Here is a 17,886-nt window from a genome sequence, read left to right as displayed (position 1 = left end):
TCAGACACTACAGCCCTCTCACCAATCCCAGCCCAGCTCCCCAAAGTGTCAGGAAGTAATCGAAATCCCAGTGACCCCCAACCCCAAAACCAACAAGTGAGCAAAGTGCAAACACCACATCAGCACAGGCATCAAATCCTCCTTTCTCATTGCTTGCTCTCTCATTAGTGCCAGAGAGCAAGCCACGGCACATCCCACCACCCTCACCAACCACCATGACCCCCCCACCCCTCACTGCGGTCCACATTGGGGGCGCCAAGGAGCAGAGCTGTCCCAGCAACCACCAAGAGGGGCTGAAGACACCCGCTCTAAGTCCCTGACATAATTTTTTTTTAAATAATTAATAGTCTTTATTTTTGTTATTGCAATTGTACACTCCTACGAAATTTGTCCTCTGCATTTAACCCATCCCTTAAGGAGCAGTGGGCTGCCATTATGCAGCGCCCAGGGAACATTCAGGGGCTAAGGGTCTTGCTCAGGGACCCAAAGTGGCAGCATGTGGGATTGAACCTGTGTCCTTGTGGTCTCTCAAGAACGCAAATCCCCTCCCAGTCTCCACACTCGCCCTCAAGAGTCCCCGGACCGTATCGTAATCCCAGGACCAAATCTACCTTTCAACACTCCTCTCTGCTCCTCCACCAGCTGTGCTAAAAGCAGGCTCTGCTCCTCTCCATTTTGTTTTGGTCATTTTACCAAATCAAACCTCTTTATACAAGAAGGCAATCACCATAAAATGCTGACTGTCCACATTAATATCAAATAGATTAAGTAGTAAAACGTAATAAGCAAATCAGAATAAGACATAGAGAGGAAGAATAGACTAATGATGGGCATGTAAATAAGTTTCAAACATTTTGATGCCGTCAGATTCTATGATTGATTAATTTGTCTTTTGCAACAACCGATCACAGTTCTTGGAAGACAGCATCACACCTACCATCAGGGTCAACCACTCCTAGCAACAGGGTCAACCACACCTCCTCACTAAGAGAGGAATTTCTGTCATCTCCTCGCTCAGAGACGCTCTCAGCAGAGAACTGAATCACTGGAGCTGAGAGTCTTTGACAGGAATTTTTAGGCTAAGATAGAAGCTCCTTGAAAGGACTGGGAATCTTTGTGAATACAGACCCAGGTCTTTTACTACTATTGAAAAACAGAAATTATGTCAAAGAGTCAATAACTGAATGTCCACAACTGCTATAATGATTGTAGTTGCTCTTGAATGTGCGGCTTTAGCAGGTACAGCACACAACTTAATTCAGCAGCTGAGAAAAGAGTAAATAGCATATAAACATCACAAATTTATGTCAAACTACATGTCACTAAAGCTGAGGCTGAGAAGTTTTAGATATAATAATTGGAACTGAGGCAGAAAGAGGGACTCATGCCTTCATGGAAATCCCATCTTGTGGGGGACTCTTTGTACCTTGTGCTGAAAACATGTTGCTAGCTTACCAGAATGAAGAACTGATTAAAAGGGAGAAAAAACTGCTAAGTTGTTATGAACAATGGAAAGGACTAATCAGAACATCTAGAGAGGGTCTAAAGACTGACTTATCAGAGCAAAAGTTATGTGCAATGGCAGATAATATCGAAAAGGGATTAGAAGACATGATGAAAATGTACGGTGAAATAAGGGAGCGTATTATACCATCGTCTGACATAAGACGCAAAATGGACTCCTGCGAAGCTGTAACAAAGGACATTATGAAAATACTGAATGAACGTATAACAGCAATAGAAGAATTTGATTCAGAGAAAAAAAGGCAGCGTCTTCATCAGCTACTGTCGCACCAGTTCGCCCGCTCCATCTATGGTACTGCTTCTCTCTCAAGCGTTAGTAAACAGTCCGACACTTCAAGCATTGCTACTAAAAGGATTGATGCAGCAGCAGAATTAGCGGCAAAGGAAGTTGAATTCAAAATTGTGCAGGAAGAAATTAAACGAAAAGAAAGAATAAGAGACATGGAGGAGCAACACAGAAAGGAGTTAGATATACAAAAATCAGAACTTGAGCGTTTAAAGGCAGAAAAGGAAATATTAGCTGCTCGTGCAAAACTTGAGATATATGACAGAGAATTAAACAAGGATATGGATAATCAGTGTAATATGTTCTTCTCTGTTGACCACCAATCTGTTCATGAAGCACCAGCACCCTCTAGTGGCTTACATCTGCCACTGTTGCCACAAAGCGATATGTTTACTCCCACAAATCTCACTGTAAACACTCCAAACTCTCCAGTTGTTACTCAAGCATCCTCTACAGACATTTCCCAATTGGCCCAGGCAATTCAAAACAGTATAGCCATAAACAGAATACCAGTGCCAATGCCCACAGTTTTCAGCGGAGATCCAATCTCCTATATTGAATGGAAGGCTTCATTCACCTCACTTGTAGACTGCAAAGGCATATCATCTGCTGATAAACTTCTATTGAAAAAGTACGTCGCAGGCCCAGCAAAAGGATGTCTTGAGGGCACATTTTATCGCAGTGATGATGAGGCATATAAGGATGCATGGCTAAAGCTTGATCAACGTTATGGACAACCCTTTGTTGTCCAAAGAGCTTTCAGAGACAAATTGTCTAAATGGCCTAAAATAAGCTCAAAGGATGCTGAAGGTTTACAGGCATTTTCAGTTTTCTTAAATGCATGTCTTCAAGCCACACCACATGTAAAAGGCTTAGAGATACTAAGTGACTGCAAGGAGAATCAAAAATTGTTGCAAAAGGTTCCAGATTGGTTGGCTGCCCGTTGGAATCGCCAGGTCACAGTCACACTCATGGACGGCAAGGACTTTCCCCCTTTCAAGGATTTTGCACAATTTGTGGCAGTGGAGGCAGAGATTGCATGCAACCCAGTAACTTCTTCATATGCTCTTCAGTCATGCGGCTCATCCTATGAGAAACGGTCAAAAGAAGTTAAACCAAATAGATCCACTCAAGTCTTTACAACTCAAACCACTGTGTAAAACAACAAGGTAAGGACAGACAGCACGACATTAAAGATACCTTGCATGTTTTGCAAAGATGAGAAACACCAGCTGTCAAAGTGCCCAGACTTTTCAGCTAAGCCCTTAGAAAAAAAGCGCACATATATTAATGATAATAAACTGTGTTTTGGATGCTTAAAAGTGGGCCATAATGCTAGAGACTGTCGCCATCACTACACCTGTGACATTTGTAAAGGAAGGCATCCCAGCTGTCTACACAATGAAAATCACAACATGAAAGAAAGATCTCCAGGCCTTATTGACACAGCTCCAGGCTCTCCAAATGAAACTACAGCAGCTACGGCTCTCAATGTGACAAGGGTAGGTCAATCACGTAACACATCAATGATTGTTCCTGTATGGGTGTCCACGGTTCAGAGCCCCTCTAAAGAGCAGTTAGTGTATGCACTATTAGACACACAAAGTGACAGCACATTTGTCAGTGAAGAAGTAAGCAACCAGTTAAAAGCAGATACACATCCTGTAAAGCTAAAGCCTCAACCATGCTTGGTGTAAACTCTACTGTCAAGAGTCACAGCGTATCAGGATTGTGTGTGAGAGGTTATAACTCAGATATTCGCATTAATCTTCCACCTTCATACACTAAGGAATGCATACCAGTTAAGTATGACAATATACCCACCAGTGACACAGCAAAACAATGGCCCCACTTGATGGAAATTGCTGATGAGATACCACCTCTCCTGAGCTGTGATGTAGGACTGCTCATTGGATTTAACTGTCCCAGAACATTAGCACCAAGACAAGTGGTACTAGGAGGAGATTACGAGCCATATGCAATCCTCACAGATGTAGGGTGGAGTGTCGTTGGAGGCTCAACACCATCTTTCAGTGTAACAGAATCAAGTTTGTGTCATAGAGTCACAGTAAAGGAATTGCCTCCTGTGACTCCCATGGATGTGATTAATATGCTAGAGTCAGATTTTAAGGATACTAAAGTAAGTGACAAAATGGTCTCACAAGAGGATCTCATTTTTTTGGACATACTTAAGGAAGGAATAAGGAAAACTGAACAAGGTCACCTTGAGATGCCTCTACCTTTCAAAATAAGGCCACACTTACCTGACAACAGAAGGCTTGTTGAAATCAGACTTGAACACTTAAAACGGAAGTTCAACAAGGACGAAAACTACAAAAGAGACTATATAACTTACATGAAAGACATTATTGAAAGAGGTGATGTCGAGCAGGTACACAATGAGAGAAAACAAGGGGAACAATGGTACATCCCTCTCCATGGGATTTATCACCCCAAAAAGCCCACTAAACTACGTGTTGTGTTTGATTGCTCTGCCAAATATGAAGGCACAAGCCTAAATGATCATCTTCTCCAAGGACCGGACCTTATCAATAATCTAACAGGCATCCTCCTGCGGTTCAGGCAACATCCCATTGCTCTAATGTGTAATATAGAGAAGATGTACCACCAGTTTCATGTCCAGCCGTGCGACCGAGATTACCTGCGTTTTCTGTGGTGGAAAAATGGCAACACAGAGAATCAGCCGCAAGTCTACAGGATGAAGGTACATCTTTTCGGGGCGGCATCATCCCCAGGGTGTGCAAATTATGGACTAAAGTACTTAGCAAAGGAGCATTGTCACTCACACCCTGCGGGATCAGAGTTTATGGAAAGGAACTTTTATGTGGACGATGGAGTCACAAGCACAGACACTGTTAAAAAGGCAATACAGCTTGCACAAGAGGCCGCAGAGATTTGCAGGCAAGGAGGGATCCGCCCGCACAAATTTGTCTCAAATAGTCATGCTGTTCTACAAAGCATCCCACCATCTGAATGTGCAATGGACACAACAACAAAAGACTTATCATTTGAAAACATTCCACAAGAAAGGGCTTTAGGCATTCAATGGAATATTAAAAAGGACTGTTTTAGATTTGATAACACCTTAAAGGAGCAACCATCAACACGCCGAGGCATCTTGTCCGCTGTTGCAGCCATCTACGACCCCCTGGGCTTCCTGGCGCCATATGTGCTAAAAGGAAAAGGAATCCTACAGGAAATGTGCCACCAGGGTATCAAGTGGGATGACCCCCTGCCGGAAGCACTAAAGCCAAGGTGGGAAAGCTGGCAACGTGATTTTGCCAACCTAGACAAGGTAAACATAACCCGCTGTTACATTCCAGCTAGTTTTGGGGAGCCTAAGGAAATAGCATTGCATCATTTTTCTGATGCAAGTACTAGTGGTTATGGACAATGCACCTATGTAAGAGCCATAAACGTAAAAGATGAAATCCACTGTTCATTAGTAATGGCCAAAGCTCGGGTTTCTCCTATCAAGCTGACTACAATACCTAGACTCGAGCTAACAGCAGCTGTGGTCTCAGTCACAGTTAGTAACATGCTAAGAGAGGAACTAGGTTATGCTAATGTCAAAGAGTATTACTGGACTGATTCAAAGGTAGTCTTGGGCTACATAAACAACGATGCACGTCGTTTCCATATCTTTGTAGCAAATAGAGTCCAAAGGATTTGCCAGAGTACCAGCCCTCAGCAATAGCTTTATGTGCCATCAGGAGAGAACCCAGCTGATAGTGCATCTAGGGGAAGATCTGTCTCTGAGCTCCTCTCATCTGACTGGTTCACTGGTCCCTCTTTTCTCTGGAAAAAAGACCTGCCCACAACACAGAGGGTAGAGCAGGATCTGTCTATTGGAGATCCAGAAGTCAGAAAGACCCTAACAATGTTAACTAACGTCACAGAGACATTCAACCTTGCAGAACGTTTGTCAAAGTTCTCGTTATGGTCCAACTCAGTCAAAGCTGTAGCCCGTCTCATAAGGTGGGCTAAGAAAGTAAAATCAGATGCACCTGCTACAGTGAGTGAACAAGAAACGGCAGTAACCCTCATCATTCAGAATTTACAAAGACAAATGTATGGAAAGGAGATTAAACTATTGAACAAAGGCAGCCAGCTACCACATCACAACAAACTTCATCACCTGGATGTTTTCATGGACACGGATGGTCTTCTCAAGGCGGGAGGGAGACTTTCTTCTGTCAAAGACTCTTTCAAACACCCTATTGTTATTCCAAAGGAGCATCATGTGACCAAGCTCATAATATCTCACTGTCATGACAAAGTGAAGCATCAAGGAAAGGGCTTCACAATAAACGAAATAAGATCCAGTGGCTACTGGATCCCTGGGATGAGCAGAACTGTTGCTTCATTCATCCGGCAATGTGTCATTTGTCGCAGACTACGCAGAGCTCCAGAGGGCCAGAGAATGAGCGATCTACCTGCTGAACGTTTAGAGCCATCCCCCCTCCTTCACATTCTGTGGTATGGACTGCTTTGGCCCTTTTGTTACTACAGAGGGAAGAAAACAACATAAACGCTATGGACTTTTATTCACTTGCTTTTGCTCTCGTGCCATTCATTTGGAGCTTTTAGAGGACTTATCCACTGACACATTTTTAACTCATTAAGGTGTTTTATTGCAATCAGAGGTGCAGTCCGCCAAATTCATTGTGATCAAGGGACAAACTTTGTTGGCGCAAAAAATGAGTTTAAAGATGCTTTAAACAAATTAGACACCCAGAGACTGAGCATTTATCTGTCCCAAAAACAGTGTGACTTTTTGATGAATTCTCCTCACTCCAGTCATGCAGGCGGAGTGTGGGAACGTCAAATAAAGACAGTTAGAAGTGTGTTAAATACTACTCTGTCACTTGCACATGGCAGACTTAATGATGCATCATTAAGAACTTTACTTTACGAAGCTATGACCATAGTCAATGGTTGCCCTTTGACTGTGGACAACCTTAACAACCCTGACAGCTTAGAACCACTTACCCCTAACCACTTGCTCCACATGAAATCCAGCACTTCACTGCCTCCACCTGGTGTCTTTCTGAAGAAGGACCTCTATGGAACAAAGAGATGGCGTTGTGTGCAGTTTTGGCAGAGCAGTTCTGGTGCAGATGGAGACGGGAATATCTGCACAATCTTATTGCAAGGCAGCGCTGGCACTCACCCAAAATAAATCTTAAAGTAGGTGATGTTGTGCTGGACATTGATTAACTTTTACCCAGATGTGAGTGGAGACTTGCCAGAGTCCTGGAGACTGTTGTTAGCAAGGATGGACTCGTGAGAAGAGTAAAAATCTCTTTTGGAGATAAGAGACTGAATAATAAAGGTCAGAGCTCATTGTGGAGCGTCCAGTGCAAAAGCTTATTTTGATACTAGAATGTGTATAAGCAAATGATAAGAAGTGGTTATTTCATGGTGAAAATTATTTGTTTTGTTGTCCTGATGAACACAAACACTCATAATTTGGTGGGAGTGTAAATAACCATAAGCTTATTTGGGACAGCAAATTAGAAAGTGTTCCATTTTTTGTTTGAAGTTTCTGAATGAGGTCGTTGACTTCCTGTTTTTGAGCTGCATGCTTTTATTTTGAACTTACACTTCCTGTGTAACGTAGTTGTACGTGAAGGCAGCATGTGTTCCACAAGTACGGCATAAGTTTTACACGGAGCCACGGTGAATATTATTTTACACTGGCAGCCCTCTGAAGAGGCAAAATGTGTGTTGACTTAAGCATTTAAAATTCATTAGTAGTTATCTGTTGATATGTTTGCATAAACTGAAGACAGCATGTAAAATGGAATGATGTAAACTTAGTTACACATAAATATATGTGTTGCAGCTCTTACGGTGTTGATATGGTGATTATCAGAATGGAACAAGGTTTAAGGAAAGGAAAGGAATAAAATCTCATAAAACCATCAGTAAAGTCTCATCCTTGTTCGAGAGGGCATGCTACACTTACCATTACCCTAATCTTTACCTCCCTCTGCAGATTCTCTGCCAGATTCAAGTCTGGACTCTGGATGGGTCAATCCAAAACGTTAATATTATTTCCAAACAGAAGAAACTTGTTGGTAAACTAAAAGAACACTTCAAACCTAAATCTCCCTGGGGTATGAATAATTTGGGACTTAAATGTACTTAATTTCAACTCATTGATACGAAGGAAACTATTAATGACTACAGAACTAACCCTTTTCAGAACCTGTGAACAAACATACTTCTGTTTTTATTTGGATTGGCCAAGAATTTGACATTTTTCTCCTTTTTTAAGTCATTTAATTAAATAAAAAGTCAGGAATTAAAAATGCACTTGAAACTAATTATTTAATTTAAACTTAGGATGGATTAATAAACAGTATCTTTAGGCAGAAATGTCGTAGCAGCCACATTGTTCAAATAGATAGTCGAAGGGTTGGTTTCCAAAAAATAAAATTGTTGTAAAGTAAAATAAAATACAATAAAATACATAAATAGAGTATTTGTTGGTAATGGTAAGTTGTTATTATAACAAGCTTGAATATTTCTGTGCAATATAGAATTAACTACAGTATTGATCATGGATATCTGTAGGACAAATGATGAATGCCCACCATGACTGCTCTTTCTTAGGACCAAGATTGTATCTTGCAAATGGCCTTAAAACTTGTCAGTACATGCTTATCATAACCTGTCACACTAAACTAGAAAGGGCTATAATAAATCACCAGGAAAAAATTTAAATGTGAACAGATTTATAAGTCTAGCCTGCTTTTCGATTCACTACGGTGGTTTGGGAGCCGCAGACTTGCATCAGACGCAGGCCTCAGCGAGAGTTGCCCACTTTGACTTCAAGCATTTTTACTCATTGCCAAAGAAACATACTCTTATAACGTTTGTGACATAATGAGAAAACAAGGGACTCTGAAAACGGGCAACAACCACGGAGGCAGAACCAATTAAACCAGTTCATTTAGGAGTAACTGAGTGTATGCTTCCACGACAGGATCTTCAGGGTTGGAGGGTGGACAGGCAGGTCCACTGAGAGTAGGGATTTCCTGGTGGCGAATCACTGAACCAGAGAGGAGGAGATCAGTAAGGGGAAGGAGACTAACGGCTGGGTACGAGGGGTGAGGAGTTCCAACAAGGTCGCTCGGACAAGGCGTGAAGAACAAGATCGGATCAAATCCCTGAGCAGATGAGTTCTATCTGAAGGGAAGGAGCACAGATCTTGGTCAGAACTGGTTCACAGATATTCTGAGACCGCTGGTTACTACTCAGGTTACCACTCTAGCTGAATTAACAAACTGTTGTCTCCCTCCAGGTTCCTGCTCCTTAAGAAACCGTCCTGATTGGGTCCAATGAGTTGCACCTGTAAGGTTACACCTGCCAATCACCACCTGCAGGAAGAGAGAGGAACTAAAGACAACAAACCACCTGCGCACAACCTCTGAGTATGACGGTTTGCATATTCAACAAGACTATGAACTTACAGCTATTATAAATCCCATTAGGCTTGTGGGTTTATTACGTTATATTAAAAAAAGTAGGGCCAGAGCATATTAACTGCTTATTATTAGTTACAGTTATGAACATCCAGTAAAAAAGAAACCGTCCCTCAAATCTCTCGCTCTTGTTACATTGAGAGGGAAAGAGATCTATTTATCTACAAATATACTGTAATATATATATATATATATATATATATCAGTTTTTATCTCTGTTCTACGGAACGTCTGCATTGGCATCTGGAATCAGTGCTCATAGGAATCTAGAAAAAAGTCTCTGATCATTATCTTTCAGTCATTAGACGTTTCCTCATAGCAGGTGTCAGATTTATATTGTGTTAAACCACAGAGTCATGTCTTTTACTGGTGAGCAATAAAACAGACAATGAGAGGGAGGAGAAGAATGAGTCTTTGAAAGTATAAATGCTCCTTGTTTTCACTATCTCTCAGTAGTTGTGCAGACATCGACATAGCCACCATGATGCTCTCTGTGCTGCTGCTGCTGCTGCTGGTCAGCGGTTCACAAGGTTCACATTTTCTAGGTACTATGATGACCTACTATCCAAAGGAAACTAATGCAGACGGATCAGTCTCAGTAAGTTGATACTGTTTGTGAAGTATTTTGTCAGTGTTGTAACTTCAGATTTATCTAACGCCGCTTTGATTCCCAGGTGATTCTGCGCTATAAGGTGAATTTCGACTCATGCTCATACAATGACCAGTGGGTCTGTGGTGGCAACTGTGGAAATGAGACTCAGACGCTTGCATTAACCAAAGTGGAGGAAGTAACCGGTGAATGGTGTCAGAGTGAAGGAATCATAACTCGTCTGCTTCCCAACAACACTGGATTTGAGACTGTGTGAGTCCATTTAAACAGTGAACAAAATTTAATATGGCTGTTTAAATTGTTATTGAGTTTAACAAATTCATCTGTTTAATCAAACACCACGTCTTTGAACTAAAACAAAAGTTAATCTGTAACATTAACACAGTTAATTCATGTAAATATGAGGCGGGTTTAAATTTTGTGGATCTGCAGTACTGGAGTATTAAGTAAATAAATAATAAATAAGGCTATGTAGGATCTAAAAACATCTCATTTATGTCCACTGCAGGCTGGCTGGTGGAGGTTGGATAAATAACATACAAAATGGTGTTTCATCTTGGAGAGCTGTTACTGACGTTGAACTGAGGAACCGGTCTGACATCGGAAAACCCAACACATCACCACAGACCACCATCCTCCCAGCTCTGAGGTAATCTGAGGTTACAGTTGTAGGAATAAAAGGTTTATTACAGAATAAATCAGAATTTTAATCTGTAATGGGATTCAAACTTCAACATACCTAACCATTTGTTCCTCACTGTCTGACATTAAATCAGATTAAATATTTTGTGTTTTACATCACCTAGATTACCAAACTTATTTTTGTTTACTAATGAGAGAGATTCTTTTTTAAACTTCAAATTCAGAGCTGCCTTTTAAGCTGTATGACTTGGGTCAACAACCTGGATCTTTATGCTGAAACCTTAACAAAATGGCTCTTCTTTCCTCATGATGCTATCTATTTTTTTGAAATGCAATAATCCTTCTTGCACCAAAAAAGCCACACATCATGATGCTGCCGCTCCCATACTTCACAGTTGAGTTATTTTTTTTTCTGTGGACAATGACACAGTCTTACCAGCTTCAGCCTGCATCTTCACAAGGTATTTGGCTTTCTTTTGATGTTGGGATAATTGGCACCAAAATATGTTAAACTCAGGGACACAGAAATTTCCTCCATCTAAAATATTTTCATGAGTAGACAATCCCATGGCCCTTAGTGTTGCATTTTAACATATAAAGATAACTCCTCAGCCTTTCGCAAATTGTACCCAAGGATAAAGCAGCCTTGAGAAGGTCCACCATTCTCTTCCTGATATTTGTACAAATGTTCCATGACTTGTGAAGCCCTGAATCCTCACGAGTCAGATGTACAAATATATGAATGCAGCGTCGCTGATATTTAATTGTTTTTACCTCAATTAAAATATGTAGTTGCTTTAAAAGCTTTTAATGATGCTTTAATTAATTCTTTACTGTTCAACAATACGACAGCAAGAAAAACAGAAGAATTTGGTTAAATTTGAGTATCTAATTTATCAAATTTATTTTTAATTTTGGCGGAATGCAAAGTTTTGCTGATCCTGCTACTCCTGGATGGGGTAAAGGCAGAGCCGGACCTAGCCATTTGGGCACCCTTGGCAAAATTATGCATGGTGCCCCCCCTACTGACCCCTGAACCCCCATCTAAACATATTAGAGAGACCTCAGTGTAATTAATACAACAATTAAAACTGTTTTATTAAACAAGTAGCACAATTCAATATCAATCCAACTGCACTTCATTTCACACCTAGATACCAAACAAAGAAAATATCAAGGCAATAACAAAGTAAATACTACAAAATACAACACAGTTAAAGCACGTGTTAAATTTACATAAAATTAACCACAATATAAATAATATATTATTGCACAAACTAAAATATAACAGAACGTATTGTAGATATAATGATATATAAATATAACAATAAAAAGAACTGGTCAAGAAAACGATGCATAATGTAGCATAATGCATGATGTCCAACATTAAACATGGTTCCTATAAACAAAATAACCTGGAGACAACATTAGGAAAACGAATGTCAGTTGAAGTAAACAAGTGACCTTATCTACATTTCAAAAAGACTTAAAGCCTCAAGTTGACTTAGTACCTCAAATTTACAACCTCACTCGTCTTGCCAAAGTCATCTATAACATCATCATAGGACAGCTGCTTTGAGACTACCTGATTTATTCTTATGATGGAAAGTCCACTGAGACGTTCTTGCATCATAGTAGTTCTCAGGTATGTTTTATTGGGTTTGAGCTTTGAGAAGGTCCTTTCAGCAGCAACAACTGTAACTGATAGAGGGGCTCAGAGCTTCTCAGATTCTCAGAGCTACCCACAAATTCTGTGGGCTTCTTGTCATGTAAGAGGGTCAAGAGTGTCATTGTGTTTGTCAGGTTTGATGGTAAAAATGGAAAATTGAGGTAGAGAGGACAAGACCTGATGTTACACCTCTGGAGTCTGAGGTAGAGCTGTCTGTGAGTGGGTCAGGTTTTAAAGACGCAGTATTTGATATTTAAGAAAGGCATCTGAAAACAGATGAATAGATGAAAGTATTACCGATAATAAACCACATTAAACTTGCCCTGTATCAGTCTAAAAACTAACAGCAAGAGTAGACTGGGGTAAATAGTGACAAATCAAATTATGCTACATCACAAAATATTGTGATGTAGCATAGTGTCTTTTCCTGTTTTAAAGGCTACATTAGACTACAGTAAATTGGTGTCATTTTGTGTACTTGCCAGACTGGCCTAGTAGTTTTATTCATATTAGTTACCTTATCCACTATTATATCCACATTAAGACAAATATTTATCAAGAATCTTATTGTGTAAAATATACTATAACTTGGCAACAAAACTTTGTTTCATTTTAATCACAGTCTTGTTTCAAGAAAAGTGCTTATAACATGATGATGACTGATGACTGATTGTAGATCATAGCGCCCAGTTCTGGTCTAATGTTGGATGTCTACTGGTCAATAACATTATAACATTATACCTGGTGGTGGTCTATCCAGTAGGGCAAAGGAGAAAAAGACTATTTCTACACCTGAATTATTTTCAACTTCCTCTAAGGTGGGAGTCACTGATGGAAACTCTTGATATTATTTTTTAATTAGTGATGTTTACTCTGGTGTCCTCCAAAGTAAACTAGCTTTGGCTAATCGTTCACTTGCTGCATGTAACGTTGTGTGCTCACTCCACCTTCTGCTCCAATTAAGCTAGCTAAGAAGAGGACGTTATGTATTGATTTTCAACAGACATCAATTACCTCTGTATTTTCCTGTTTTGCCTCCTCGTTTTTTTTGTCTGAAGAAAAAAACGTTATTCCAAAACCATTTGTCCAGTCTCAACATCATTTATACTCAGTGAGACCTGGGTGAGCCCCACTCAGCAGGTAGCAGGAGGAATAAACACAGTGGTCAGATACATTAACAGAGACTGTAAAATGGCAACTTTTAAAGAGGGAACAGGAAGAAGGAGGGTTCTAGTTTAAAGTTCTCACTGTTTCAAGACCCTAAAAACGCCACTTAAGTTACCCAGCAACATTACCCTGTCACAAAACTGAGTACATGCGCCTGAATTCAAGTACCAGGCGGCAGAGAGAAAAATGTTATGTTTGTTTTATTGCAGTATTTAAATATCGGCTTTTAAATGTATTTGAAGAAATAAGCATGGAAAAACTTTAAGTTCGTGTTTTTTCTAAAGACAACAAGAGATTAGGAAGGATGAATGTGAAGCTAAAAGTACTGTACATGATTTAATTCAAGAAACATTTTATATAATCCAAAATTAGAGAAGATATCAGCTTGACAAACAAATCTGATTCGTATGTCAGAGGAAGAAACAGTAAAGATAAAGTTAAACCAGTTACTTTGCATTTTACCATTTTTGGTTTTAAGATGAACCTTGTAGAAGAACCGGTTCATTTATATGTTTTTGTTCAATTAGAGTTCCTTCAAACTGTCCGAGAAATATTGACCTGCTGGCCTTCGACCCAGATGGAGATACTGTTAAATGCAGATATGGAAACACCTCAGATTCAGAGTGTAACCCCTGCACACCGCCGTCCGTCCTCAGCCTCTCACCTGTAAGTTACAATTTCACCTGTGAGTAGCTGCTACAGGCAGTTAGTCTGGCTCTGATTAATCTTTTAATGATGAACAACAATCATAATCTATTCCCAAAAGTCAAACTCAAACGTTACATGATTTAAATTATTTGTACAGGAGCAGCATCAACTTGAGCAGCACAATTAAATATTTCCTCGTGTTTTTGTCTCTTTTCTGTCTCCTTGCAGTCTTGCTCTCTGTCATTTAGCCCAACCAACAGCAGTACTGAGCTTCCATACGCGGTCCAGTTGGTGATGGAGGATTTTCCCACACAGAGCATCACTTTGACTCAAACTAATGGTTTGCAGGAGGTCAAAACTACCATTGACGCCATCAGCAAGATACCTTTACAGTTCGTTTTGAAAGGTAAAATCCCATACTTACATCATCTTGTTTTACAGCCACAGATAGCTGCTCTGAAGTTAGGAAAATAATGTTCTGATCATTTGGAAAGAAATCGCTAGTGTGCTGTTTGGTCCAATACTTTAACAGTTGTTCAGATTGTTGGCTTGAAAAGAGGATGATATCCAAGCAACATGTAAAGAAATCTAACCATATTTAGCAGGATGGCAGCTGCACAAACATTTGAACTCATACATAAACATTTCTGATCTAACATTGACAGAGAAACGTGAATAAAGATAGTGTATGGCCTAAGTGAAAGTAAGGTGTAATTTTCTTAGACAATATGACATCTTGGCTTTGTTTTTTCCCAATACTTTAACTCTTTAGTGGGCCTTCCAGTACCATCCTGCACAGATGGTCTCTATCTGCCCAGATTCCTGTCGCCAACTCCGGACAACAGAGCTCAGCTCTACATCCCCGTCAATCAGGCTCTGGAAATCCCCATCAGAGCAGAGGCGACCGCGTCTCAGTGAGTGAAGACAAACAAATTTCAAGACAATTTATAGCAATTTATGTGTGACATACTCGCCCCTCTTCCTGCTCAAAAATCCACTCTGTTTATTGAGAGGGACATTTTGAAGGTATCTCCTAACACATCTGTGTCTTTCCTCTTTGTTAAAGGTCAACCGAGCTCCTGTACAGTGGGCCGTACAATGTGGTGAAGACTTCATGGGGATCAGGAAACTTCTCTCTGACGTGGAGGCCATCTGTGACTGAAGCCGGACAGAGCCACCCCATCTGTTTTGTCGCCCAAGCAAAGTCAGTATTCTGTGTAATGACCAATTTTTAAAATGAAAAACATGAATAAAAATAAGTGACAAAAAGGTAAATTGTTAAAGAGGACATACCATGCTTTAAATCCTTCCTTTTCCCCCTTAAATCACTCAGTTGTGGTCTATATAAAGTGGAACTGCAATGCTTTGGTCTGAACTCTGGACAGGATGTCATATCAACAAACAATGAATTCATGTTGAAAATAAAGTTTGTTGTCATTTTAGCGTTATTTGCTTTGCTGTGTCCGTTGTTTCCATAGACAGAAGGAACTGACCCCTTAATCAGATGAAGTCTTTTAGCAAATCCGTCTTGATACTGGCAGAGGCTGCTGAAGCAGAGTTCATGGTCACAACAAAATGTATTTAAGGTCTAATAGGTGTATTTTAATATGTCCTCTCTAAAATGAATAGCATTGAGCTTTCCAATATATTATTGCAGACATGAACCACTCTGTGTTTTGAAGCTGCTTTCTGATTATCTTTCAGCTGATGCCTACTTCTGTTTTTGAACTAGGAGTAACAATAAAAAATATATTTGTGTTAATTGTTTATATGAGGAGCAGAGGCAACATCACGCCTCTGTATGAAGGCGGTCGCTGTGAAACAAGGTTTTACTATTTTAAAACAAGGACAAATGATTCTGGTATAGATTTTCAGCTGTGATTAGCATCTTTTATTAGCGATTAGTGCAGTTAGCATGTCAACAGCTAATTTCTCAATGCATTTAGAGATATCACCCAACGATCCCCAAGTTATTTAACACCAACTGATCATGTAAATAAGTTACCAAAGTAAGCTCCACATAGTGTTAGGAAACACTTTGCAATAATGAATATCAACTCATTTTATTAGAAATGTTGTTTAGCATTGCAGCTAATCTTGGTACAAATCAAATTTCCCCTGTAATTGCATTTATACAATAGCGTTTTCCCTGTCCTACCACCATGTTTCGCATGATAGAAAAATACTTTAGTTCTGAAAAAGCGATTAGACTTTACATTCAATGAGAATCTAATAATAAAGCTTTCGTTTTAAATTATTTCCACAGTGTCTCCGGTACTTTCTATCACTCTGACCTCAGATGTGTTATTGTGACGGTTGGAAACAGTGAGTCAAGTTCTCTCTTGTTCCTCATGTTGTAAAGTTCGCCAGTGGTTTTCTGCAGTGCTGATGTTTCTGTGGATCTGGTTTTCTGTTTACATGTCCACCAATGACTACAGCAACTTTTATTGAAGATGCAAGTACAGCAGGCCCCCTCCTTACAACTACAACCCCAATGACTCTACCAGCCACCCCACCTCTAGTTACAACCGTAGGGACTGTACCAGCCACCCCACCTCCAGTTACAACCCTAGGGACTGTACCAGCCACCCCACCTCCAGTTACATCTCCAATGATTGCAGCAACAACACCTGCTTCAGGACCACGTAAGTAGGACTTAAGCAGATGTTTGCAGACTCTGTCATAATAACACTGCATTTTATTGCACCTAAGCTGTGATTTGGAGAATTCTGGCCTAAATCGTGAAGTTGATTCTCTCTGTTTCCAGAATATGTTATAGCTCTGAATATGAAGATCTCTACCACGCTTTCATTGGAGAATGATTCTGATACCATCATAACTCTGGTTAGTAACTTTTTTTGACACCCAAGCAAATGATAAGGAGTCAGTTTCAGCCTAACAGGTCATTCCAGCTGGAAAATAACTGAAATTTTTCAACAGTTTCGATTGAGCACAAACAGCGATAAGTGATGTTAACAACCTGTGTTTTCTTACTCAGATTAAAAACAAACTGATTGAAAAAGGGCTGCCTTCAACCATAACTGTTCGCCTCCTGAGTAGCAGTCAAGTGGTTGTTACAACAGCAAGGCCCTAGAGGAGCATCGTGAAGAAGTGACTGATCCTTGCATGGAAATCTGTTCCAAGAAAACATTACTACCCATATTCTATTTTATTTTTATTTTTATTTCAATCCATCTATCTATTCATTGTCTATACTAGCATGTCCATGCAGGGTTGCTGGGGATCTGGAATCTATCTCCAGCAGTCATTGGGTGAAAGATGGAGTACACCCCAGATAGGTCCCCAGTCCATCAGAGAGCAACACAGTAACACACAGGACAGACAACCATGCACACACACTCTCTCAGACCAATTAACCTAATGGTTGTGTCTTTGGACTGTGGGAGGAAGCCGGAGTACACAGAAAGAACCGACTTTTTAAATTTTTTTTACATCTATTTCTTATTTTCTTATTTGATGTTAATAAATACAATGCAATATGAAATTAAATAAAAATAAATGAAAATGGCTTTTTCTAATCTTTTGTTTCCCTTTTTGTTTTTACCTCTCAGCTTGGATTAAAAGCAGAAATCCTAAATTCTGAATTATTCAAAGATGTCTACAAAGGATGAAAAAAAATCAGACACTTGGTTATAGAATCATTTAAAATATATATTATTTGTTTATTAAATCTTTGTAACTGTTCTTCTTTTTCAACAAAACAAGATATGAAACAACATTTACAGATTTTACAGATAAGGTTATTTTGTTGGCATCTTCAAACCATGACTTTTAACAACTAGCAGAGTAATTTACAGCCAAGTGG

General features: G+C 39.8%; 1 protein-coding gene across 1 annotated transcript; it reads left to right on the top strand.

Moving 5' to 3' along the window:
• The first annotated feature begins 9,760 nt into the window (after positions 1-9,760).
• LOC124881112 lies at positions 9,761-17,489 on the top strand. Its single transcript, XM_047386624.1, has 11 exons — positions 9,761-9,922; positions 9,999-10,186; positions 10,443-10,583; positions 13,940-14,078; positions 14,289-14,466; positions 14,833-14,974; positions 15,127-15,264; positions 16,327-16,385; positions 16,499-16,705; positions 16,828-16,904; positions 17,059-17,489. Exons 1-11 carry the CDS (start codon positions 9,806-9,808, stop codon positions 17,152-17,154), a joined length of 1,482 nt encoding a protein of 493 aa, XP_047242580.1. The 5' UTR covers positions 9,761-9,805; the 3' UTR covers positions 17,155-17,489.
• The last annotated feature ends 397 nt before the right edge of the window (positions 17,490-17,886 follow it).

Source organism: Girardinichthys multiradiatus, chromosome 14, assembly GCF_021462225.1.
Source record: "Girardinichthys multiradiatus isolate DD_20200921_A chromosome 14, DD_fGirMul_XY1, whole genome shotgun sequence".
Lineage (NCBI taxonomy): Eukaryota > Metazoa > Chordata > Actinopteri > Cyprinodontiformes > Goodeidae > Girardinichthys > Girardinichthys multiradiatus.
The sequence above is the reverse complement of the archived record's forward strand: the minus strand, read 5'-3'. Positions and strand labels throughout refer to the sequence as shown.

Excerpts from the sequence above, each read along its gene's own strand:
- LOC124881112 (XM_047386624.1), top strand. The coding sequence starts at position 9,806 with ATGATGCTCTCTGTGCTGCTGCTGCTGCTGCTGGTCAGCGGTTCACAA. Across the intron at positions 10,584-13,939 it reads ACCATCCTCCCAGCTCTGAG|AGTTCCTTCAAACTGTCCGA; the intron begins GTAATCTGAGGT and ends TTGTTCAATTAG. Across the intron at positions 16,905-17,058 it reads CTGATACCATCATAACTCTG|ATTAAAAACAAACTGATTGA; the intron begins GTTAGTAACTTT and ends TTTCTTACTCAG.